The 25,808-nt window shown below is 38.1% G+C and overlaps 1 protein-coding gene across 2 annotated transcripts in view; it reads right to left on the bottom strand.

The window, feature by feature from the left end:
- Positions 1-25,808, bottom strand: part of KIRREL3 (kirre like nephrin family adhesion molecule 3) — a 755,533-nt gene that overhangs the window by 140,043 nt on the left and 589,682 nt on the right. For both annotated transcript variants that reach the window (XM_031963702.1, XM_031963701.1), the window contains exon 4: positions 2,436-2,585. In XM_031963702.1, coding sequence (XP_031819562.1) covers positions 2,436-2,585 — 150 coding nt within the window. The remainder of the gene's footprint in view (positions 1-2,435; positions 2,586-25,808) is intronic.

The following is a 25,808-nucleotide window of genomic DNA, read 5'->3' as shown; positions in this document are numbered from 1 at the left end:
ATTTCTCGAAAATTTTGTAACTCAAAAAGACAAAGGGAGCCTCTTAATATAGTGGATAGAGTATTGAATCTGGAATCAGAAACATTTCTCTTCCTGGGTTCAAATCTGGCTTTACACACTTACTGGCTGTGTGACTTTAGGTAAGTCACCACCTCTGTTTGCCTCAGTTTCCTCATCTGTAAAATGAGCAGGAGAAGGGAATTGCAAACCACTGCAGTATCTTTGCCAAGAAAATCCCAAAATGGGATCACAAAGAGTTGGATATTACTGAAATGAATCAATAACAGCAAGGTGGCCAAGAAATTGTTTTAATTTCATTTGCTGCAAGTGGAGAGAAGGTGCTGTATGATATTTGGATGGGCAACTCAAAGTTTGGTCATTACTTGCCAAGATGTTTACATGTCTTTCTCAGATGTGTATATGCTGTTAAAATCACCAATGAGTGTGATTTTAAAGTGTGTTCTGAGTATACTTGGGGATTCCAATGCTCTTTAGGGGATTCAAGAGGTCAAAATTATTTTCATAATAAGTTTTACTTTCTAATACAGTAAATATCAACAGATATAACCCACAGAAACAAAATATCCTTGGGAGACTTTGATAATTTTTAAGAATGTAAAGGAGTTCTGAGACTAAAATGTTTGACAGTCACTGAAAATTAAAGCAAAAGTAACCTTAGAAACTGTTATACAACCCCTCCATTTTGCAGATGAAGAAACAAAAGCCTGAAAATAGATGACTTTTCCTCTAACTCCAAATCCAGTGTCCTAAATACTCGAAAGAGTGATTAGGGAAAACTGGGATATTTTTAAAATTTCAGAAAAGATAAGACCATAGGTAATTATGGAAGAGCAAATTTGGAGAATCTGACCTCCCAGTTAGCTGAACAGCAGTTCAACCTGTTAATGCTACAGTGCATATTTGATATAAGATAGAGTTACATTTATAGCACATAGGAGGTGGAAGGTAATCTTAAAGATCACAGAGTCATCTTAGAGAAGTTAAATGAATGGTCTATTGCTACATAGTTATAGTAATAACAAATTTTTGATATTTTAAGATTTACAAAATACTTTCCTTTTAAGAATCCTACAAAGTAGAGAGCAAATGGACATTATCCACATTAACAGAGGGGGAAACTTAAGCGCTGAGAAATTAAGTGGTTTCATAGCTATCTGTTAGTCAGCAAACACTTTCTGAGTCTTATTATGTGCCAGGCACTGTGCTAAGCACTGGAAATACAAAGAAAGGAAAAAATAAATCCCTGCTCTCAAGGAGATGATAGACTAATGGGGGAGGCAATGTATAAACACTTATGTATAAATAAGATATATATATGTAAATGTATATGAATGATAAACTGGAGATAATCTCAGAGGGAAGCTAGTAAGTGTATGAAGTAAGCTTTACACCCAGATCTTGTGATTCTCAAATTCAATTCTATTTGATTTACACCCTGCTGCTTTCTATGATGTCTATTGTTTTTTTTTTTTTTTAATCAAGATATCATCGGTTTGTACTCTCAGAGCTAAAAAGAATCTTGGAGGCAATTTAGTCTCATTTCTTCATTTTATTTATTTATATGAAGAAATTGAGACTCATTCAAGTACTAGAACCAGAAGGTCATCAAATTGATTTTCACTCATTTTACAGATTAGGAAAGTGAAACACAGGGAAGGTAAGATACTTGACCAGGAACACAAAGCTACTAAGTATCCTGGACAGGATTTCAGTCTTGTTTTTCCCAAATCCAAGTCTAGTGCACTACTCACTAACTCATGTTTTTTAGCTTGAAATATAAATGTATAGGTGAAATGCTGTAACCAAAGTGATACAGACAAGATCTGAATCCAGTTCTCCTGCTTTCCAGCCCAATAATACTATTATGTTATGTTGCCTTCTTAAAGATTGAGTCTGCATTTAGAGGAGAGGAAATAGCGTGGAGCCTTTGATTGTGGTCACCAAGAATAGGAATATCCATGACTTAAAATATAACTAACATTTATAGGTTCATTACATTAAAATTGAAACCAGATTCTATAAGGCAACATTCTATTTATTTTACAATTCATCAATTATAGATATAGAGAGAAGGAGGTAGGGTTTCTGTAATTGAATTATAGCAACCCTTCCTCTTTCTTTCTCCTTCCTTCCTTTCTTCCTTTCTTCCTTTCTTTCTTCCTTCCTTCCTTCCTTCCTTCCTTCCTTCCTTCCTTCCTTCCTTCCTTCCTTCCAACATTAACAGTGAGAGAGTTTCCAATTCCCTTCTTTTTGGACTTCAAGATTGTTTAATTTGGTTCTGAATTGATGTTTCCTATGAGCCCCACAAAGGATAATACATATGATAAGCATAATGAGTAGGTAGACAGGTAAGAAAAAGGGCACTATGTTTCCTCTGTTGAGCTGGACTTCACAGAAGACATAGGCACACTTACGTGAGAGATCTCGGCCTACACCTAGTGCCAGACCATCTTTGATCCAGAGAACAAAGCCATCATACTCTGGGATGGCACAGAGTAGTGTCACTGGCTGTCCGGACACCACCACTTGGTCCTGGGGCTGCTGGCTGAAGGAATATACTTGACCTGAGGAAAAAAGAAACAGAAAGATTAGTTTATGTTTAGTTCCAGGTTAGAAGGAAAAGGAAAAGAAGACTAGGCAGGGGTTGGGGGAGTTGGATAGGGTAAAGAAAGACACAACTGTTGTTTTCAAAATATTGGAAAATTTTAATGTGGGAGAAAGATTAGTTTTATTGGATTAGTTTTTATTTTCCATTTCTACTTTTGGGTAGTTAAGTATCAATGGCAGAAATCATGAATGGAATTGATTTCACACATTATAAATTTATGTTGTATAACTTCAAGTAGGCTTTCAATGGAGCATGGAAATCTTACTTTGTTATTATTAACTCTATTTTACTTAACAATTATTTCACATCTTTTCCTCTTTCCTCAATTACCCAACTACCCTCCACCTTTCACATTTAGAGCATATGATTTAGCTTTATCATTGGGAAGATTGAGACTTCCAGCACACACACTCCTTATCTCCTTTATTTCTCAAAAATCTTAAGCTTCAGTTAATATATCCATTACTTTTTTTCCTTTCCTTCAGGAAGAGATATTCCTAATTTTGTTTTTGATTTTTAAGTTAAATTTTATTTTTTCAATTAACAAGCATTTCTTTTTCTCCTATCTCCCAATGAAAAAAACAATAATTAAAAAAAACCCTCAAACCCTTATAACAAGTATGCTAAGTCAAACAAAACAAGTACCCCCACTGGCCATGTCCAAAAATATATGTGTCACTTGGCATATTAGTCTATCACATCTCTGTCAGGAGGTATATTTCTACTTTTGTTAAACCTAATCCTTCTACTTGTGCTTTTGATCTCATCCCCTTTTTTTCCTCCAGCAATCCTCCCCACCCCATACATCTTTACTCCCCATTGGCTTCTCATATTCTTACAAACATTCTTGTTTTTTCTCCTTTAAAAAAAAGACTTTTCTATTCCATCCAACTATCATTCCATCTTTCTCTTCTCCTAAGCTCTCCATATTTTTCAAAAAGTTGGTTATATTTAATGTCCCTCATTTCCTCATTATCCACTTTCTGTCATCCTCCTGTAATCTTTCAGAGACATTATGGTATTTTGGTTCTTGTACCTCTCCATTTACTCCCTTTCTTGCCTCTTTTACTGACTCCATTTCTTCCTTTCAACCCCTTAAACTCTTCCTCACCTCTCTTTTTTCTCTATCTCTCTTTTGTTTCTCTCTCTCCTTTCTCTCCCTCTCCTTATTCTCTCTCTTCCCCCCACCTCTCTCTCTCTCTCTCTCTCACACACACACACACACACACACACACACACAGATACATACTTTCTGAGTTTTAGTCACTCTCATGGCTTTGGCTGTCACATCTACATGACTTCCAAAACTATCTTGACCTATGAAACTATAATAAATAAATAAATCAGTAAGTATTTATTTAGTGTCTACTATGGTTAGGCACTGCACTAAGGGGATAAAACTAGAGTAGTCCCTGTTGGAGTATTCAATATAGTGGAAACAGCTCTGGTTTTTTTAATTAGTAGATTTGAGTTTAAATCCTACCATTGAAACCTACTTCAGGGGCAGTTAGATGGCACAGTGGATGGTGCAGCCCTGAAATCAGGAGGAACCTCATACACTTAACACTTCCTAGCTATGTGTCCCTGGGTGAGTCACTTAACCCCAATTGTCTTACTAAATATTACTTCAGAATCTTTGCAACTTTGGACAAGTCATGTAGCCTTCCAAGAATTTAGGCTTGGAATAAAAATAATCCAAGGATTATTTGTAAAATGAGATCGGATCATGTGACTTTGAGGTACCTGTGAGTTACCTTTGAGCTCTAGGTTTATGATCCTATGTGTAAACATATGTAAATACAAAATAAATGCAAGAATTTTTTAAATAGGGAAATTAGCAACTGATAAGTCTGAATCTTGACACATTTAATTCTGGGGCTTTAATGTTTTCTATCTAGCTACAAATCAGGATCAGGTTTTCTTCTCTTCTTACCTGTCTCCTTTTCTGGTTCTGCATTCTTTTTCTTTTACCTTAATGCGGCTGTCTTGCCAAGCATTGAGCCTTTTCTCTTCAATTGCCAGTCTAAGTCACTCCCCCATTTCAACTACCTCTTTTGGAGACTCCCCAAATTCTATTTCCTGTTTTGACCTTTCTTCTGAGCTCCAGATTGACATTTCTCCCTCCATGGTCTATCACCACTTCAAATGCAACATTTTCAAAACTCAATTCATTATTTCCCCCCTCTAAATCTCTTTACTCTTATGGAAAGGATACTGGAAATCTGGAAAGAGTCCAGAAGAGAGTGAACAGGAAAGAAAAGTGCCCAGGTTCAGGCTATAAGAGGATCAGCTGGAAAAGTGGGAATGTTTAAGCCTGGAGAAGAGAAGACTTAGGATATAATAGTTGCCTTCAATTTTTAGCAAGGCTGTCACAAGGATGAAGGAACATGTTTATTCTGCTTAGCCCCAGAGGGCAGAAATAGGAGCAATGGGTAAAAGTTACAAAGAGCCAATTTTAGGTTTGATGTCATAACTGATATTTATATAGCACTTTACTGTTTGCAAAGAACTTTACATGCATCTCATTTGAGCCTCACAGAAACCCTGTGAAATAAATTCTGCCTGCACTATTTGAGAAGATGAGGAAAAAGTGAGATAAAAAGAAAGATTAAATGAAGGGCCAGTGATAATTTGGCTACTAACTATAGGAGGTGAGTTTTGAACCAGATCTGCTTGATGGGTTCAGTGCTCTAACTACCAGGCCATTCTGCCTCTCTTTGTAAGGAAAAACTTCCTAAGAAATAGAGCAAAAGCCTAATGGGCTTCCACAAAAGGTTGTAGGTTCCTCTCATTAAAAAGCCTTCAAACAACAGCTGCCATAGTATATTGTAAAAAGAATCTTAATTCAGGTACAAATTAACCTAGATGATATCTGAGATTTTTTCCAAATCAGATTTTATGATATCATAAAAAGTACCATGGTGCCAGACTGGTGAGGGCCTTGCAATCCAGGCAAAAAAATTTAAACTTTATAGTCAATAGGGGACAACTTGAGATTTTTGAGCAAAAGAGTTCTTCTGACATATGAATCTTCCTTATAAGTCTGATAGATATGTGAAGGATGAATTGAAAGCAGAAAAAAATAGAGTCAGGCAGATCTCTTGGGTAGCTATTGTCTAAGGGAGTAGTTATAAAGGTCTGAATTAAGATGGTGGCAACCAGTAGAAAAAGGGAGATGGTACATTTGTGTGATATGACAGCCAAAAAGAAAACACTGAGAAAGGAAAAATGTTAAGGATTAGAGAAGTAGTAGTGTCACTGGATGCAGTGCTGGTAAGACCACATCTAGAGGATGATACCTTCAAATGGATTCAATATATGCAGTGGGAGTAGAACCACTTAATATATAATATAATAATAAATAATATAATCACTTAAGAACCATTTAATATATGATTGAATATGAGAAATGAAGGATAGAGAAGAATCAAGGATACCAAGGTTTTCAAGATGCATGACTGAGTAAATGGTGGTGACACTAATGATAAAGAGATTTAGAAGAGGGAGATAATATGTTGAGTTTGGAACAGGTTGCATTTGCAGTGGTTTGGGTTCAATAGTACACTGTTAATTCATACTGAGCTTACAGTTTATTAAAACACCCAAATCTTTTCCAAACTTCCGTCCAGCCATAGGGGTTCTAATCTTTTATTTTTGAAGTTAATTTTTTAAAAAACAAATGCAATAATTGTTAAACTTCATTTTATTATATTTTGTCCATTGTTCTCCTTGTGATTGTTACATTCCCCCCTCAATAACATTAACAATTTCTTCAAAAATACTTTAAAAATTTTTTTTTGACAGGAATTGAAGTTAAGTATATTGGCCTATTACCTAGATACTCCAATTTCTCATCCTCCCCTCTCCCCTGCTGTTTTTGTTTTGAAAAAGTTACCCTTTTTCAGCCCTGTAGTACTTTACCCTTGTTTCACTATCTTCCAAGATAACAGAAAATGGATTAGCCAATCTGCCATTCTGCCAATTTTTTCTAGTACCTGAGGATATGATCCATCTGGCTCTACTGACCTGAACTCATCAAAGACATTTCTTATTCTTCTAGCCTCATTTGGTACTACTTTCCTCCACATGCTTTATTCTTTGGCCACATTGGATAGATTGTTGTCCCCCTAACATTTTTCATTTTTTTTGCCTCTATGTCTTTGTTCATGCTGTTTCCTGTGGCTGCAACACATCCTTATGATCTGACTTTTCTTATTCCTCTGCCTATCCATCCTTGAATTCCAGCTCTAATACTGCTTCTTTTTGATCCTCTTCCCATTGAATCAGTAGCAGCATTTTCTGCTCCAAGCCTCAGAAAATACTTTATTTTGTACCTCTCCAAGGTACTTAATATGCATTGTGCTTATTTTCACATTTATCATTTCCACTTGACTAGATTATAAGCCTCATGAGGACTTGCAGTGAATCTTATTTATTATACTATAATCTTAGATGAGAACAATGAGAACTAGGAAGAAGATACTTTGCAATCACATAAGACCATGTTGGAGCTCTCCCATATCTCTGTAGAAGGTGGATGCCCTTAAAAATTTACAGGTATATTAGGCAGAAATATCATCTAGTCTTTCCCTTCCCCCTCAACCTACCCCAACTTCCTGTGAGTACTTGGAGTCCTTTTAGACACTCAGAGGGTCAAAAAATTCTGTGGCTACCTTTGTGTGCAGAGTTTGTATGGAGTTATAGAGGAAGAAGGAAAAATTGAACTCATTAAAGTTCACACTTTAATGAAAGAAATACATACTGTACAGGCACAGTCATATAATGATGACAAGTGGTTAGCATATGACCTGAAAAACAGTAGGCACTTAATAAATGTTGATTGATTGATAATAAGAATACTGATAAGATAATAATTTCCAAATATATAGCAATTTATTACTACAAAGTGTTTTGCATACATTGTCTTATTTGAGCCTCCTAACAACTATATGATAAGGGCAAGACAGGGATTATTCTACCAATATGACAAATGAGGAAAGCCCAGACTCAAAGTGGTTAAATGACTTCATCAAAGTCTCATCATAGCTGCTAAGTGATGAAGAGAACATGTGCATCTAGGTCTTCTAATTCTAAGGCTAGCACTCTTTCTATAATAACAGGATAATATAAACAAAAGTAAAAGGTAGGGTGGAAGTATCATTGTGTATCTGGATTTTCTTATTATTTCTGTTCTCCTTCTTCCTTTCCATCACAAGAAATGTATGCGTTATTGTTGAGTTATTGAAGGAATATCCCATGGGAACAGACCATCCTGACAGTATAAAGTTCCTATTGCATCACTAAGAATATGCACAAAAGGCTATCCTGAGAAGGGATAAAGCAGTGGAGAATACCAGAAGGGTATTGAAGAAGGGTGAAGGGATTGCTCACTCCCCCAAAGTAGAAAAGGACCTACTATAGCTAAGTGGTGCAATGGATAGAGTTTTAGGCTCAAATACAGCCTCAGGGGTTTACTAGCTGATTGACCATGGGCAAGGCATTTAACTTCTTTTTGCCTCAGTTTCTTCAAAATGGGGAAGATTTCTTTTCAAAAGAAGGAAAATAAAAGTACCTATCATGCTTATTTATTATGAAGATAAGATGAGATAGTAGCTATAAAATGCTTAGCACAGCGCCTGGCACATAGAAATGTTAGCTATTGTTATGTGCTATTATGAATACCTATGTGACCTTGAGTTCTGTTCATCTTATTTTTCTCCATTGTAAAATAGAGATAATAACAGCTCTTACCTCCCATGGGCAGTGTGAGGATCAAATTCGATATATGTAAAATTCTTAGTTTAGTACCTGGCACATAATAGACATTATATAAATACTAGCCATAATTTTTATTATTCTTATCATTGTTAATATTAAATAGGTTTACAGAAGAGAGGAGGGTGGCTGAGTTCCCAACCTGATGCAATTTTGGCTGGGTTTCTGAGGAGTCTCATTAAAAATCAAATTGGCCTTGAATGTTGGGAGTAACACTTTTTATTCTGATTTAAGCTTTACAAATTAGATTTCATAGGACATTTTAATCAGCTGCATGTGGTAGTTTTTTTTTCAAGTTCTTCTGTCTCTTCAAGTTCAGGGTTACAATGTGACAATGCTTTGGGTGCCAAACTAAAAGGGGGGAGAGAGAGAGAACAAATTAATGATAGACAGATGGAGAGAGCTAGAGAGACTGACAGACACACCAGGAGAGAGAACCAGACACTGGGGAGGGAAAGGAAAGAAGGAAAGGAATAGGAGAGATAGAAGAGTGGAAATATTCTTTTTTTCATTCCCTTTTCTCATCATTCTGATGATGATTTCATACCTCACTCCTTAATTTCAATAACTCTAAAGGCAGCTTGAGCAAGACTGACAGTGTCAGGCTATGACAATAGTCACCAAAGATTGTGTTATTAGAGAGAATTATCACGTTGTCAGCTAGGAGCTGCGGGAGTTGTAATGAGAAGGCACAAAGCAAAGTGGTGTCCACACCCTCTGAAAATGTCCATTACAGAGGAATGGTGTTGGTTAATTGCTATCAGAGATGAGCCAGCTCCCCTCCCCTCTTATGGTCTCCCTTTCTTTAGCTTAAGGAGCATGAGATTCTGGGTGAGAATACCTAGTGCTGGAGAAAGACAGGATGGTTGTGTGTAAGAGGCTATTATTTTCTTCCTGAGACTATTATTTTCTATCCTTTGAGAGTAAAGAGGAGAGCCTCAGGTAGGATTCTAGCCTGGTATCCAAATTAGTTTGAGACCAGTTTGGAAAAGTTGCCCTCACATTGAAGATAATTTCTCTCATTCCTTCCCTTCTCCTACATATAGTCACAGACTAGTGGGGTCTCTGCTTTCTTAGCAATATATCTCTGGGGTGGGGGCGGAACAAGAGGAAGATATTTCACAGGAAAATTTCCCAAAAATACAGTTCTTCATGGAGAATATAGACATGTGATGACACAATTTATTTTCTGTAATAATCTTTCTCAGAAAGGTTGAGAAAGATGACCCATTGGATGACCAGTGCCAGAGTTCTTGTTGTTGATACTTAGAGGCCTAGGCTAAGGGTCTCCAATGGAAGGGGCAGTTTTGAGAACTTGACTCTCTAACTGTACCATTTATTTAAATCTTTTTAATTTATACACTTGCATTTATAGCATCTACCTCTCTATCATCGTTCTGTATATCTCTCACATTCACGTTGTTATTTACACATTGTTTCTCTCCATAGAACGACTACTCTGAGAGCAGGGACTATTTTTGCTTTCTTTTTGTATAGCTGGCATTTTAGCACATTGCCTGGCACATAGTAAGCACTTATAAATGCTAATCAACTGACTTAATGAAGTCTGGTTCACCTGCCTGTGACTGAGTGATGAGCATAACTGTCTAGGAACTCAGGTAGTTTCCTGCTTGTTTCCTGCTAGGTATCTGTGATCTGAGGTCACAGATGTTTCATTGTGGTTATTGTCATGAATTTGACTTACTGGAAGTGAGGAGTTAACTAGTGCAGTGGATAGAGTGATGGGTTTAGAATCAGAAAGATTTCTCTTCTTGAGTCCAAATACAATCTTAAAAAAATTACTAACTCTGTGACCTAAGGCAAGGCACTTATCCCTGTTTGCCTCAGTTTCCTCATCTGTCAAAAGAGTCAGAGAAAGAAATGGCAAACCTCTCCAGTATCTTTGCCAGGAAAGCTCCAAATGGGATCACAAAACATTGGACGTGACTGAAAACAACTGCATGAGGTAGTGAGAGAGGGGTACAGAAATCTGTTTTAATATTGATGTTTCTCCTAGATCTATGCACTTTCAAGAAACTTTTTTAGTCTAAGGAATAGGTATTAGACTAGCATTCAGGAAACTTAGATTCTGACTCTGAAATTAAGCAATGATATTAAACCATGATATTAAATAACTTGAAGGAAAAAATATGGGAATGGGATCCTTGCACCAATTCTTTAGCTGAACCAGGGAATGAAGAATCAAATGTGTCTGGTCATCATTGGTATGAAAAATGGAGGGAGATCTTAGGTATTAAAAAGAAAGAACTGTCCATCACATCATCCTAAATTATAAGCAGGACTCTGAGGAAATGGGGAATATGGAGAAGAGAGCTGTTGGTGTAGGAGTAGACATTTTCCAAAGGAATACTTTGTAAAGATTCATAAAAGCATTCCTAAGTGTACTTAACATTCGTTATTTCATTTGATGCTACATGATTTTTATATTGAAAGATGTTTCTGGGGGAGATGAATGCATGGGGGAGTTTAAAAAAGGTACAAAAGGATGTTATTTACAACAAATCATTCTTCCCTCTCTGAGTTCCTGCTCTATTGATGGTTTTCCTTTTCAATCAGATTTCATTTGCTTTTAAACACCACATTTCAATCTTTGTTAGCATGAAAGGATAACTGTGAACAGAGAAATCCCTTTCATTCATTTTCTCAATATCCCCATGGTCATTTGAGAGTTATCCTGAAGCTTCTGTTCTATATTTCCACCTGTCTTATGAATATTTCCATTTGGATCACTAAATTGTAGCTCCTTGTCAACTAGGACCAGGTCCTCACCTCTCACTCATTTCCCAAACTTTACCATACAAATTTCCAATTCCATTCTTCAACTGAGACTACTTTCTGCAGGGTCTCCAGGATTATCAATGATATCAATAATTTCAAATTTGATAACCTTTTCTTAGACTTCAGTCTACTTGAGTTCATTGTAGAACTTGCCTCTGTTGACTATCTCATTCTTTTGGATATTTTTCCATCTCTTGAGTTCTATATCACTGGTCTTTCCTTGTTCTCTTCCTAAATGCTTTCATCTGTTTTCTGTCTCCTTTGCCATCCATATTTCATTATATAACTGTGAGTCTTCCTCAAGTTGGATTCTTCTTTTTTTTTTTTAGAGAGGCACTGTGGTGAAGTATTCTTCTGACTCATTTGCATTTGAATCCCACCTAAGATGTTTACTACTCTGGGACCACACTAAAACCTGGAATCTAGGGATTTTTGAGTTGTAAAGGACCACAGTGGTCATCTAGTACAATTCAAACCTAAAAGGAATTCTTATTATAACATACCAAACAAGTGCCCATCCAGTTTCTTCCTGAAGGATTATAATGAGAAAAAACTCATTATTTTCCATCCCATTATGGGACAGTTCCAATTGTTAGACAGTTTTTACTTGACTCACCTAAATTTAACTTTTTGCACTTTCCATTATTTTCTCCTTATTTTACCTTCTGGTTTAAGCATCTAATATAAGTCAGGCAATGTGCTAAGAATTTTATAAGTATTATCTCATATGATCTTCACAACAACCCTTTGAGGTAGGTACTATTTATTATTCCTATTTTACAAGTGGGGAAACTGAAACAGATAGAAATTAACTAACTTGCCCAGAGTTACACAGTAAATGTTTGAGGCTTCATTTGAACTCAAGACTTCCTGATTTTAGGCCCTGCCCTCTATCCATTCCAATACCTATTTGTCTCAAAGGATATGAGTAACATTGCAATGAGATGATTGCTGTAAGATGGGGGGGGGGGGGGGGGGGGGGGGGGGGGGGAAGGGAGGGAGGGAGAGAGGGAGGGAGGGGGAAAGGAAGAGGGAGAGAAAGAGGGAGAAGAAGAAGGAGAAGGAGAGGGAGAGAGAGAGGGAGAGGGAGAGGGATATATCAAGAAGCATTTGTTAACCTTTCAGACAGGAGGACTGAAAATAGGGAAGAGGCATTTGTCCAGGCAGATAGAGAATGCTTAAGAAAGAGAAGGATGAGCTCATAAAGATTTTTCTGGGAGATGGCATATCAGGACCACACTGTGACTTTGTCATCATTAGAGAAAATGTTTCTTGAACTTGAGAGTAATCCCTGAAGAAACTGAGGAACGAAATATGATGCTATGGAAAGAATACTGGACTTCAAGTAAGAACAACTGTCTGAGTGCATATGCAGTAACTTACTTGTTCCCGTGACCTTGGCAGGCCATTTAACCCTTCTGAGACAATTTTCTCATCTATAAAATGAGGCTATTAATACATTTACTACTTTTGAAAATTAATGTAGCAAAATGCTCAATAATTGTAGAGGGACTATTATTAGAATTATAAAGCGAAACTGGAACTGACTGAAAAAAGCCTCTTTATTATGTTAAGCAGCATCAAATAGAATAGAATTATAAGACTACATAATCTGTACTTGAAATTTACTTACTTGTATATAGTTTGTCTCCTGAGATTCATTCATCTATTTAGCATATCTTTAGCAAACCCAAGATCTACTATGAGCAGAAGATGATGAAGATGAACAAGAGCCAATTCCCTGCCCCCTAAGGATCTGGGAATAAAATTTTTCTTGCATTATCGACATTTTACATGATAAACAATTGACATGTGTTGTGCTTAGGGTACTATGTAGCAGGGGCACAAAAAAGAAATAACAGGGAAAGGAGGAGAAAACCCTTGAATTATGAATAATGAGAAAAAATCAACCAATTCTGGTAAATCTTCTGTTGGAGAGCACAATCTTATCACATCATATATATGCAATATGTTCTCTAACTATGCTCCACATTTCCAGTGTTCATAGTTTGTGGCTGTAAAACTGAATACCATGTTTGAGTATGGTTTCATCAAAGCAAAGAGACTATCATCATCTTGTTTATTTTAGCTCTGGGCTTCTATTAATTATATGAAAGATTGTGTTAGCATTTTTGTCTGCCACATAATAATAATATCAACATTTATGTAACACTTAAATGTTTTCAAAGCAATTTATGTGTATTGTCTCATTTGATTCTCCTGATAGCATTGTGAATTGTGTGCTATTATTGAGCCCATTTTGCAGATGAGGATCTTAAAGTTTAGTGACTTGCACAGGGTCACATGGCTATTATTTATTTAGTTGATCTTATTTTATTTTAAAACATTCATTTAAAACATTTTCAGTTCCAAATTTTCTCTTTTCTTATAGCTTCTCTCTCATTTTAAGAAGGCAAGCAATGGGATACTCATTAAAATGTAAAGTTATGCAAAATATATTTCCATACTAAATTGACTATTATTTATTAAATACAGGAGACAATATTTGAACTTGGGTCTTTCCAAATCCCAGTCTAGCACTTTTGCCAATATATCATTCAACTAGTTCACTTCAAGGTTGACCAGTTATAAGCTTAGGGTCTACTGGAAACTTTAGCTCTTTTTCAGAGGAATTGTTGCCTAGTCAGGATTCTCCCCATCTTGTAATTATGCGTTATATCTTCCTTCTCTCCTACCAGAAATTCTTTTTTCTTTTCCTGCCTTTAAAGTCACTTGTACTTCCTGAACACCAGGCCACTAGACTCCTTGCTGAGATATATATCTGAGGACAGAAGCAAGACATACAGCACCAGCTGGTTCTGCATAGAAGAGGAGATAGATGGCAAAAAAAGAGTTATTGGGATTAAATGATTTAGATAGGAAAGCTTCCTTTGGCCCTCCAAACAAAAGCAAAATATTCTTCTTTGTGAGAGATCCAGTAATTGAACTTCTCTGTGATTTCAGGTTTGTCATAAGGACAGCATGAGCCTCATGAGAAGAGGTGACAGGAGACCTTTTTTTTTTATTACTCCCCTTCAGGCTTTCAGTGTCTTATTCAAACTGAACTACCCCAATTTCTCATTTCATTCTATATTCTCCCTCTTTTGGGCATTTTCACAGGCTGTTCTTCAGGCTAGGAACATGTGCCCTTCTTTCCTCTACTTTCCACTTCCCTCCTCAATAAACTTTATTTGCTCCCTATTCTCTCTAGAATTAGAAACAAGCCCTTCTGCTTAGCTTTTAAAATCCTCTAAAACCTAACCCTAACCTATTTCTCCAATCTCATTATACATTGGGACCTTTTCTATACTTTAGGGTCCAGTCAAACTGGCTTTTTTTTTTTTTTGCCATTTCTTACAAATATTACACCATTTCCCACTTCTGTCTTTGAAACAGCTGTCTACCATGCCTTATGGAAGCCATTTCTCCTTGTTTCTGCCTCACAAAATGTCTTATTTTTTTTTCTAAAGACTAGCATCAAGCATCATCTTCTACATGAAGTCTTTCTTCAACCCACTCCTTATTCTGGAAACATTCTCTTTATATTTATATCTCCCTGGGTAGAATATACATTCCTTGAGCCTAGGAATGATTTATTTTCTTTATGTTGTTTCCCTTGTGCCTAGCATATCACCTGTGACTTTGCTTGCTTCCATACCTAGCTCAGGGGTCCCATTCTTCATGAAGTTTTTCTTGATTTCTCTGTATGAAATGATCTCTTTCTCTTCAGATGATCTTGCAGCATTTGGGATATGTCCTTCTCATATTCTGTTGTACGTATTTCTACATTACTGGTGTCATATTCCCTTTATTAAATTGTAAACTGCTTGTGGACAGGGATTACATCCTTCTTTAAGCTTTATATTCCCAGGGCTTAGTACATATTAGGTTTTTAATGAATGCTTTTTGAATTGTTTGACTGATTGTGCCCCTCAGGCTCAGATGTTGGGGCATATAGTTAGAGAGTATGAGAAACAGCTTGAGCCACAGGATTTCAGGGATCTGGCATATTGCCCAAGACAGGCAAGGCAAGCAAGGTGAACAGAAGACTATACCAACGGGGCTAGAAGTGTAGTAGTTAGTGGTGGCCCTATAAATCAGTTGTAAGTAGAATCAGCTAGAGAGCACAATAGATAGAGCACTAGACCTGAAATCAGGAGGATCTCAATTCAAATCTTGTCTCAGATACTCACTAGATATGTGACACTGGGCAAGAAACAACTTCTGATAGGTTTGGCTTTTGTATCTATCAAATGGGAAAATTAATAGAACTTAACTCACAGCATTGTGAGATCAAATGCATAGTTATGTAAAAGGTTTTGAAAATCATAAAACACTGTAGGATTGCAGCTGTTATCCTAGGGAGTGGTTAACTGGATATTTCAGATGGAAAGAAGGAGGTCAAAAGTATCTCTTAGATTAAAAATAAAGGCTCTTATGCGTCTGATTTTCTGGGAAGTTGCTGCCTAGCTAATGTTTCTCCATCAATCAGCTTCTCCATTTTCTAAATGAAGACTACGACAGTTTGCCCTTTTTGACAAATACCTTGGAGTCTCAAATGTGGTTAGAGCATAACTCCTTATCACATAGATTCTGATCTTTTGTGGGGTCAAATGATATCCCCCTGAAAGAATTCCAAAGAACAAAATCTCACTTAAACTCAATTCGTGTGCAAGCCATCAGTCTTGTGATGTCACTTGTCCTTTTCCATAACAAAGGATTACCAACAACAAGGATATTGGTCAGTTAGTCAGCCAATAAACACTGATTAAATGCCTGTGATTTCCTAAATCCTGTGCTAAGAGCTGGGTATATAAATAAGAAAAAAAAGACAGTCTCTATTCAAAAAACTTACAATCTGATGGGGAAGAAAGCAAAAGCAAAGGTTGAAAAAGGGAGTGGGGGGAGCCTTGACACAGGATCATGGTGGAAAAGTCAGAGAAGACTGAGTAGTTCAGCCATTGAGAAATGTGATGTTCTGAGCTGAGCTTTCTCCTTAAATGGAGGTTTTGGAGTTCATGGCTCTACCCCTCAATCAGAGGGACCAGAGGGTGGTGATTAACGATGAAATGACATAGTTATGGTAGAAGGCATGCTTAGCTCCAGCATTTCACTGTATTTGGTGAGACACATCTGGGAATTACAAACTGTTACAAAATCTAGGAAATATACAGGGCCTGATAGAAAGAGAACATATGGTTTGAGAAAATATTTTAAATTTGATTGTTCATTTCACAAACTGAATTCATTCCTAAAATGTCGAATTTGAATCTCTAGGCACTGAGGGGGTCAGAGATCACAAAGATGATTTCCCTCCCTCCCCCCTACCAAATGTGACCACTGGCCTTCCCCAGATATGTTTTGTGTTCTCCTACTCTGTCTGCCTCCTCTGATATGCTGCACAATTTCTACTTCTTTTTCAAGGGGCAGTTCAAATGCCACGAAGCTTTCCCTGATCTCCCAGCCAGAAATAATCCCATCCTACATGTCTGAGCCCACAGCAACATGGCCTTCACTGAATGATGAGGAAGCGTATTGCTAGTACAATCTGCCACAAACTGTCTCTGTGATTCCTGGTATAAAACAAACTGTCAGTCAACCAGTGCCTGCAAATCTTCCATCCTTTAGAATTTTCTTGACCATACTTGTGAATATTTTCTTCATTGCTCCCACTTCCTTCTCTCCCCACCTCCACCCATACACATTCCTTTTTTCCTACCTGTATTCTCAGGATGACAGCCTTAACTTTCTTACTCAAACAAGCCCACTTGCAGACGCTTAGCTCTGTCCTTGAACTTTTGGCTTGGATGGTGCCCTTTTGGTTGGGCATGTTAATCACTCCTTGATACTAAACACAGACTACTCTCCTTCTTCTACAAGGGTCTAAAAATATGGTATCATTCTAATAGGGGAGATAAGACAACTACACAAGAAACCAGTACATAGTGGATTATGGAAGTGCAATGAGATAGGTTCATAGTACTCTGCGAGTTCAGACAAGGAAAGATTACTTTTGACTGGGAGATCAGGGAACTTCATGAATTGCCCCTTAAAAAAGAGATAGAAAGTGTTGCATTTCTGGGAAGCCAGTCCAGGTAGTGTAGATGGGCAGAGGATGAAGAGCAGTGATCATTTTGTGGGAGCATCGGGCCCAGTCATTGCCTACCACACCAATGTGGTCACTCTCTCTCATGTCATCTCTGAGGGGATGATTTTTCTCTTGCCTTTTTGTCCACAGCCTTCCATGTCTGAGCATAGCCCCTTGCCAAGTCAACTTGGAAGAAGGCATATGCAGCCAGGACACCACATGGCTGTGTCCTTGATGCTGTGGTCAGAGCCAACGCTGCTCAGCCAAAGTTATGAAGTAGCCAAAACCAGTTTCTGGCAGACTAGCCATCAGTGTGTCCTCTTTCACCATGCTGCCCTTGGGCTCTTCCTGTTGGGCCTTTATACTGTCTCTCCCATTACTCATTTTTTCTGCCATCTAGATCTCCTACTCTAGTGCCTCACCTAGACTATTTTCCTTGGCAAGCCATGCCAGCTCCATTAAATTTAATTATTTATATTCCTATCCTTTCAGGGCCCTGCTCTCTGTTTTCCAGTAGATAATAATAATAACAATAGCATTTAAATAGCTTGTTAAAGTATACAAAGTGCTTTAAAATATTATTTCATTTGACCCCACAGCAATTCTAGGAAATAGGAGCTATTATTTTTCCCCTTTACAGATGAGGAAACTTATGAAGACAGAAGTTAAGTGATTTGCCCAGAGTCACATGATTAACAAGTACCTCAGGTTGAATTTGAATTCAGATTTAAGCATTTTATTTATTGTACCACATAGATGCTCCGAATATAGGGCTTTGGATTTTCCCTTCTGAGGTAACATAAGTCCATTTTTTGAACTGATTGATCTTAACTGTGGCTTTCTGGAGACAATAATATGAACTCCATCTTCCAACCTAGAAAAATATCTCCATTAGGGGAAATTTCAGACCTGATAGGCAGATCTATGAAAAGCTACAGTGGCAGTAAGGATGGGGCTATCATCAAACTACTGGAGTCTTAGGATTTAGAGCCAGAAGGGATCTTGGAAATCATTTAGTCTAACCTTTTTATTTTACAGATGACAGAATTAAAGTTCAGGAGGTTGAAGGATTTGCCCAAGATCATACAAATGGCAATTAGTAATTTCGGGGTAGAAATGGATAGACTAAGAAAACAAATTATATCCCTCCTCAATTGTTTGGATTTGCTCATCCTGGATTCTCTGTCTCTGTCTCTGTCTCTGTTTCTGTCTCTCTCTGTATCTCTCTGTTTCTCTGTCTCTTTCTCCTGGCTTTTCTTCCTATCTGTTATTTTTCTCTCTCAAAAATTCTCAGCTTCTTAAAACTCCTCTCCCCAGATCTGGCCCCAGGGAAAGAGCAGGCCATCCATTTATACCCTAGGTTCTTATTCCCTTCACCTTATTCCCCTTTCACGTATGCACAGCATATATTAGCATTTTAAAGTCAATCACCATCTGGCTCTGGGATGTCCCCACCATCTTCAATTAAAATGTTTTAAATGCTGAAGACCCAACATATAAACTTTGAAGAGGGCAAAGGCAGTTTGCCTTATGTTGAGCTTGCTTGGGGACCAAATAACTTAGACCTTGCAAGTAAAAGCCACCTCCATGCCAGGTTCGCCAATGTGACAATGATGGAGATTCAGGATAGTGAGACTAGGGCTGAACAAACTGGAGCCTTGGACTCTCTTGTATGCCCTTTCTCCCTTTAACTTTGCTCTTACTTTATCCATTCATTCTCATCACCTTTTTCATGCAGCACTCTAATCCTTGCTCCTTCATTGACTTTACCCATCACAAGCTCATAGATCCATAGAATGTTAGATGTGGAAAAAACCTTAAGAGATCATTTTATTAAACCTTTTTATTTTTCAGATAAAGACTGAGACCTACTGGTATTTCTGACTTCTGGCATTGTTGTATTTGCTATTTCCCTCAAAGTTTGGCCTATTCTGTGAATATGTAGATTTTTCCTCCTCTTCCTCCCAGCCACCAGAGAGAGAAGGGTCAGAATGAATTCAAAAGGGATGTCAGAACAAATGTTATCTTAGCTAGGTGACACAGTTTATAGACAGAAGATGATAGTTCAAATGAAGACACAAATATTCCCTGGTATGTGACTCTTGGCAAGTCATTTAATCTCTGTCTCAATTTCCCCAACTGTAAATAGGAATAATAATAGCCCCTACTTCCCAGGGTGGTTATGAGAACTAAGTGAGATAATATTTGTAAAGCACACTGCAAAGCTTACATAAAATAAAATAAGAATTAAATAAAAGCAAAATATTATTATTGTTAGTAATTAAGACTAATCTATTTCAAAAGAATCCGGGGAAGTGCAGGTAGATAAAGGAAGTCCATTCCTAATCTGAGAGATGACCAGTGCAAAGGTGGCAAGGCACAGAAGTGGAGAAGACATGGTAAGAATGGGAGATGTTCATTATTCTAGTTCAATCACATTATGAACCGGTTGGCTGGTTATGGGAAGAAGAGATACTAGAAATCTTCCCTATAGCTCTAAGTTGTAAATCAAGCCTCAGGCTTGTCAGTGAGTTAGGGGGATATTTACCCCAAACATATGAAGACTTTCCTCGGTGGAATGGGCTTATGAGAATAATTTGTTCCAGTGTCCATGAAGATGGCTGAAGCATGGATCTTTGATAGACAGCAAGGTCATCTTGACCTTTATCCTGCTACTGGGACTCCCTGTTGACTGGGAGAATGAGAGGAATGGCTCTGTGCAACTTTGCCTCACTTCAATCCAATTCATGCACAAGTGAAGACATTACCCCGTGATGTCATTGGTCCTCTTGGAAAATGAAGGATGAACAATAACTCCCCACTAACCTGTGCAATCAGATCAATAGAAACTAAAAGAAAGAAAAGTGATGTGGACCAGGGGAAGACTTGTGGCCCGCTCTAGTCAGAGGAACTTGGTTTGAATCTTGTTTCCCGTTTGACTTTGGGCAGGTTGTTTATGCTCTTTAGGTCTCAGTTTCCTCTTCTATAAAGTGACTGGGTTGGACCAAATGGCCTCTGAGTTATTTCCAACTCTGGGATCTAAAATCCTACTAATGCCAACAATTCCCTCCTTATCTCTCTCTCACTTGGCAGGCTAGCTGAGTGCTTGCTCCCACAGCAGGTGGAGGGGAGGTTACAACTGTTACCACTATAATATCCAGACCTAGGGGTGGGTGGGGATGTCAGAAGTAACCTTGTATCTCACGTTTCCTTCCCCAAGCAGGAGTGCTTTTTGCAGATACTCTCAGAGCAGAGGGAGGGAGAAATGGAAGAGAGCAGGGCACAGAGGTGGTAAATGACCCCCCAGAACATGCAGAATATCAGCCACCAACATGGAATAAGAACTGAGCTCTGGTTTCCAGAATCCCCTATACTGAGTCTCAAAGGATGGAGGCAAGCTAGCATACACACTCTCCCTCTTTATACATGGAGACCATCTAGAAAGCATTTCAACAACATGTATGCATACTTTGAAGGGTCACAAAGTGGCGCAGAGGATAGAAGGCCAGTCCTGGAGTTAGGAAGACTCATGTTTTACATCTGGCCTTAGACACTACCTCTGTGATCCTGGGCAAATTCACCTAACTCTGTTTGCCTCAGTTTCCTCATCTGTAAATGAGCTGGGAAAGGAAAGGGCAAACTACTCCATTATATTTGCCAAGACAATCCCAAATGGTGACATGACTCAACAACAACAGTTGGTTGTACCTGAATCTTCTGCATACTTTGAACATCAACACGGTATTTACAAATACAGCTAGAAATATAATAATTAGATTGAAAGCTAGAGGTTCCTCGGAGGTCATTTTCTAGACAAGGAAACCAAAGTTTAGGGAGTTTGTGATTCATTCAAAATCATGCAGGTTGCTGCAAATGAACAGAGGGAGTATTTGAACTAGGTTCTTACTGTTTCTGTTCCACACTGTCTCATCATTATTTGTTATTAGTATTATGTTATAGCTTGCATGATAGCATCAAAATGGGTAAAAAGTGCTAGAAACTTGAGAAGGACAAATTCTATCTGACATTGGAGATCAGAGGATAACAATAATAATAATAATAATGGATATTTTGATAGGTTTCACAATAGCCTTGTGAGGTTGAGATGTGCTAGAGGCACCATTTTTTCTATCTTTGAGATATAGAAACTGAGGTTCACACATCCAGCAAGTATTGGAGAGGGATTCAAGCTTGTAATTTTTCTTCTCTTCTTTTCTTTCTACAAAATCCTTGACTTAAAGTTAGAAGGTACCACTGAAATGCTACGATGCAGAACTCTGAGATGAGATGAGATGAGAAAACAGGTTAAGGTGGGGAAAATGAGGGGCCCAAAGTCACACAATGCATAAGTTCTGAGTGACCTAGGTAGATTTTAAATTGTCATTGGAAAATGGGAACTGTTACATATAAAATATATTGGGAGGAGTGAATTTGAAAGGGGACCATTAATAAATCACCAAAGTGAGGTTATGCAGTAAGTCTTAGGCTGAAGTTATCTGGCCCACCACTTGCTGGGAACATGATAGGCTTCAGAGATAATGCAGAAATATGTATATATGTGTGAGTCAGTTTGTAGTGTCTGCTCTTCTCAAATATATAGAGCAGCTGATGGGGAATAGTCTAAACATTTGCTTCCTTTGGCTGCAAGCCATTATATTCTCCCATGATTTTAATTACAAATGTATTGGTTAATAAAGTACATACACACTCACACACACACACATACACACATATATTATTGAAATGTCTTATATATGATTTGAAGTAGCAAGAGTGAAATGGGAAATTTCTGTATCCAGCAAAAATGCAGCCAATGATAAATAGAGAAGGGAGCAAAAGCAACAACTTATGGTGATTAATAAAGGCTTATTGATTGAATGGTCTGCTTTGCCTATGACAATGGCTATTTGTAAACACGGACTTTCTTCCCTAAAATATTATAAGCTTTTTATGTGTAGGGACATGGCTTTTTCCCCTTTGTGGCCTTCTTAGCACTTGACACAATACTTGCATGTATGAGGTACAAGCATTAGTCCACATATTTGGTGGACTAAGGACTCAAAAGGATGAATTGATTATTCACCTTTCCCTGATCTCACAAGATTAGAGTTTTAAGAGTGGAGCAGAGATCATCTCTAAGGTCCATTTCAGGTAAACATTTATGATCCTAGAATTTAGCCTAACTCCAAAAAGGGAATAACACTTGTCTGAAGTCCCATAAATGGGAAGTAGTAGATTTGGGTTTTAGGTCTGTGGCTTCTGGCTCTAAGGCATCTTTCCATTGTCCTATACTAGATTGTGTGTGTGTGTGTGTGTGTGTGTTGTGTGTGTGTGTGTGTGTGTGTTTGTATGTGTGTTGTGTGTATTGCCCTTTCTTATTTCTAAACATATTTCATTGTTCCCTATACCTGGAATACTATCTCTCCATTTCTTTTAGGGTTCCTTCTAGTTCTTCATCTATGATTCTAATCATAAATCTACGATTTATCATGATCTGTGCATGTGACTTGTCTCCCTTGCTAATCTTTAGCTCTATGGAGGTAGGAACTATTCTTGTTTAAACTCTATATCTCTCCAAGACAGTGTTCTTCATAGAGTAAACACTTAATAAAATGTCTGTTGAGTTGAATTGTGTACATATATCTTCTCATTCTAGACTATATGGTTTTTTTTTTTTTTGAGTACAGCTCTCTCTTATTTCATCTTTGTATTTTTTCCAAAGTACTTAATACAGAGTTTTGTACACTGTGGGTGCTTAATATATATTTGCTGAATTAAAGTGAAATGAATGAATGAATCAACACACTGAATTTCTTTGCCTGAATTCCCAATCAGTGCCTGACTGTGCAAAAACTTCCCAGCCTTAGGGTGCTATGAACTGGAGCAGCATCTGTCAAGAGGCGGCCAGGAGCTTGAGAAAGAGAGGCCTTTGGAATCAGAAATTAGAGTTATTAGAAATCTATTTCTTCCTGTTAGTCATGCAGGAGAGAGCTGAACCTGAGAGTCTTCCTGTGGCTCTGATACCATCACCAAATCCCAGCCTTGTTTTCAAAGTCCCACGGACTCGTGTGGTCAGCCACGCAGAAAGGGCTCAAATGCCACCGTCTGCTCTGTTATTAGCAACCAATTGGGGAGGGTTTAAGTATACATGTACTCAGGGATATTTATTGCCAGCTTCCTCCCAACTCACAAATTGCTTCTTATAAGATTAAGAACTGACTGCCTAGTACTTGGGAAATAAGCCACCAGGAGGAAAAGGAGGAAGGAGGAGATGTATTCACCTTTCTGACTAACATTCAGGAATGTGTGTGTGTGTGTGTGTGTGTGTGTGTGTGTGTGTGTGTGTGATGGGCACATCCTATATTGGGTTGGCTGATTCTGCACCTAGAAATACAAAGGTCTAGAATAAGGACCTAAAGGCAACCATTTGGAAGACTTTCCAAGCAGAGAATAATATTCTTCTCTGTAGGATTGTTTCATTCTGCCTTTTTTTCAAGGCCAATTTCTTTCCCTAAAAGAGGATAAGCTTGAGAGGAGGTTCTCAAAGGATGTGAGGGAAAGGAGAGAAGTGTTGTGGAGGACAACTAAACTCTAGGCAGTGGTAGTAGGGCAAGACTAGGTGGTAGGAACCATTACCTCTGGTAGAACTGTAATCTTTTGTAATGATTTATACAGAATCCCTGAACTGGAGGGGGCTTCAAAAAGTCATTTGATCCAAGCTCCTGCTGCTGGGTATGTATTCATTCAAGAGAGGTCAAAAGAACTATGCTTTCTTCTGTTTGCCCAACCTGGACCTTTGGTCTTCTGGGCCTAGAAGGAGTTCTCTCCCCAGATTTACACTCTGTGGAGTTGGCAGCCTTCTCCTGAACTCTTGGCAATATCATTCATTTCCTACTACATACATAACTGTTTATTTTTCTTCTACACCGGGGTAGGGAGGGGATTTGGGGTTGTACACCTTGGAGTGAAGGTAACATCTCTAAGCCCTGTTCACAGAGAAAAATCCCTGGACATATTAGCTCCCTGCTAAAGTTGTCCTAGAGAGCTGAGGTTTGTAATGAAGAACAAGGCCAGCCAAGGCAGGGTGACTCCAAAGTCACCATAAATCCAGTGATTTATCCTGCTTATCAACACCCCATCCCTGAGGCAGGGCAAGCTCTGCTCTCATTAGCGAGCAGGAAGAGATGTTCCTTCCATTGATTCGGCCCGTGGCCCTGTTGCCAAATGGAAATTGACAACGGCTGCTAGAAATAATGTGCTCATTGGTGTCTGGAAAGGAGCTAGCTCCATCTTAGCCCATCTATTCTGGTTTGAGATCAAACTGAAGAATAGCCAGGGAGGACGATGTGGTCAAGAGGCTTGCAGGTGGTGCTGAGGGTTCACCAGAGCCCCCAAAGGCAGAGATGCTGAGCGTGAACCCCAAATGTGCTGCCAGCTTACTGTGTAGTTCTGGCTATTTTTTTCTCTTCTTGAATCCTAGTTCCCTCCCTAGTCATACTCAGAAAAAGGAGATATATTTTTCTAAGAGGTGGTAGTTGAATTATGCAGGCATATTTCTTAACTTAAAATATCAGAGATTTAGACAAGGTACAAGGATATTAGGGAGTTGCAATGTTTCCTTCATCTGGAATGAGTCACACACAGGAGTTAGGGGAATAATCTAGACCTTAAGAGAGTTTTCCAATCTGAAGTTGATAATTTTCAGCCTCCCGAATGTCCCTTCCTTGTAGGCATGTAGAATAATACCGAATTTAGTTTCTGCTTTGTCACTAAGTTATTGTGTGACTTTGAGCAAGTCATTCAATGCCTCTGGGCCTTGGTTTCCTAATATGTAAAATGAAGAATTTGAACCACATGATTTCTAAGATTCTTAATGTTTTATAAGTCTATTCCAGAATTGACAAATGTGACAAAAGTACTAAATTAGGGGTTGGAAAACCAAAGTTCAAATTCCAGTTCTGTTACTTATTTATGTGAGGGGTTAAGTCATTTAACTCCTGGGGTCTCAATTTCTTCATATATCAAACAAGGTTTGGATTGGATTACATGGGCTATGAGCTCTTTTGCAACATCAAATCTTTAATCCTATGATCCTGAGTCCTATATAATATAGTAACTAGAAATGGAAGGAGGGGAGGAGAAAATAAGGTTTAAGAAGGGGAAATGATATTCCTGATTACACTTGGTCTTTTTGGAATAAATCCAAAGTCTGGTTCCATCTTTCTAAGAGCAAGAAACACTGGAAGCAGCTAGGTGATATAGTGGATAGATCACCAGCCCTGAAGTCAAGAGGACTTGAATTCAAAATGGGCCTCAAACACTTACTAGCTGTGTAATCCTAGGCCAATAATTTAACCTTTAATGCAAAAAGAAGGAGGAGCAGGAGGTGATAAAGTGGGAGAAAGAAAAGGAAAAAAAAGAAACACCGATTTGGGTGTCTGGGATCCTGTGTTTTTATGCCATTATCTATATGACCTTCTGCAGGTCATTTTACTTCTCAAGGGCTCCATTTACTTA

The sequence above is a fragment of the Sarcophilus harrisii genome, chromosome 3 (genome assembly GCF_902635505.1).
Source record: "Sarcophilus harrisii chromosome 3, mSarHar1.11, whole genome shotgun sequence".
NCBI classification, from domain to species: Eukaryota; Metazoa; Chordata; class Mammalia; order Dasyuromorphia; family Dasyuridae; genus Sarcophilus; species Sarcophilus harrisii.
Note: the sequence above shows the minus strand (reverse complement) of the source record. Positions and strands in the feature narration are given on the sequence as shown.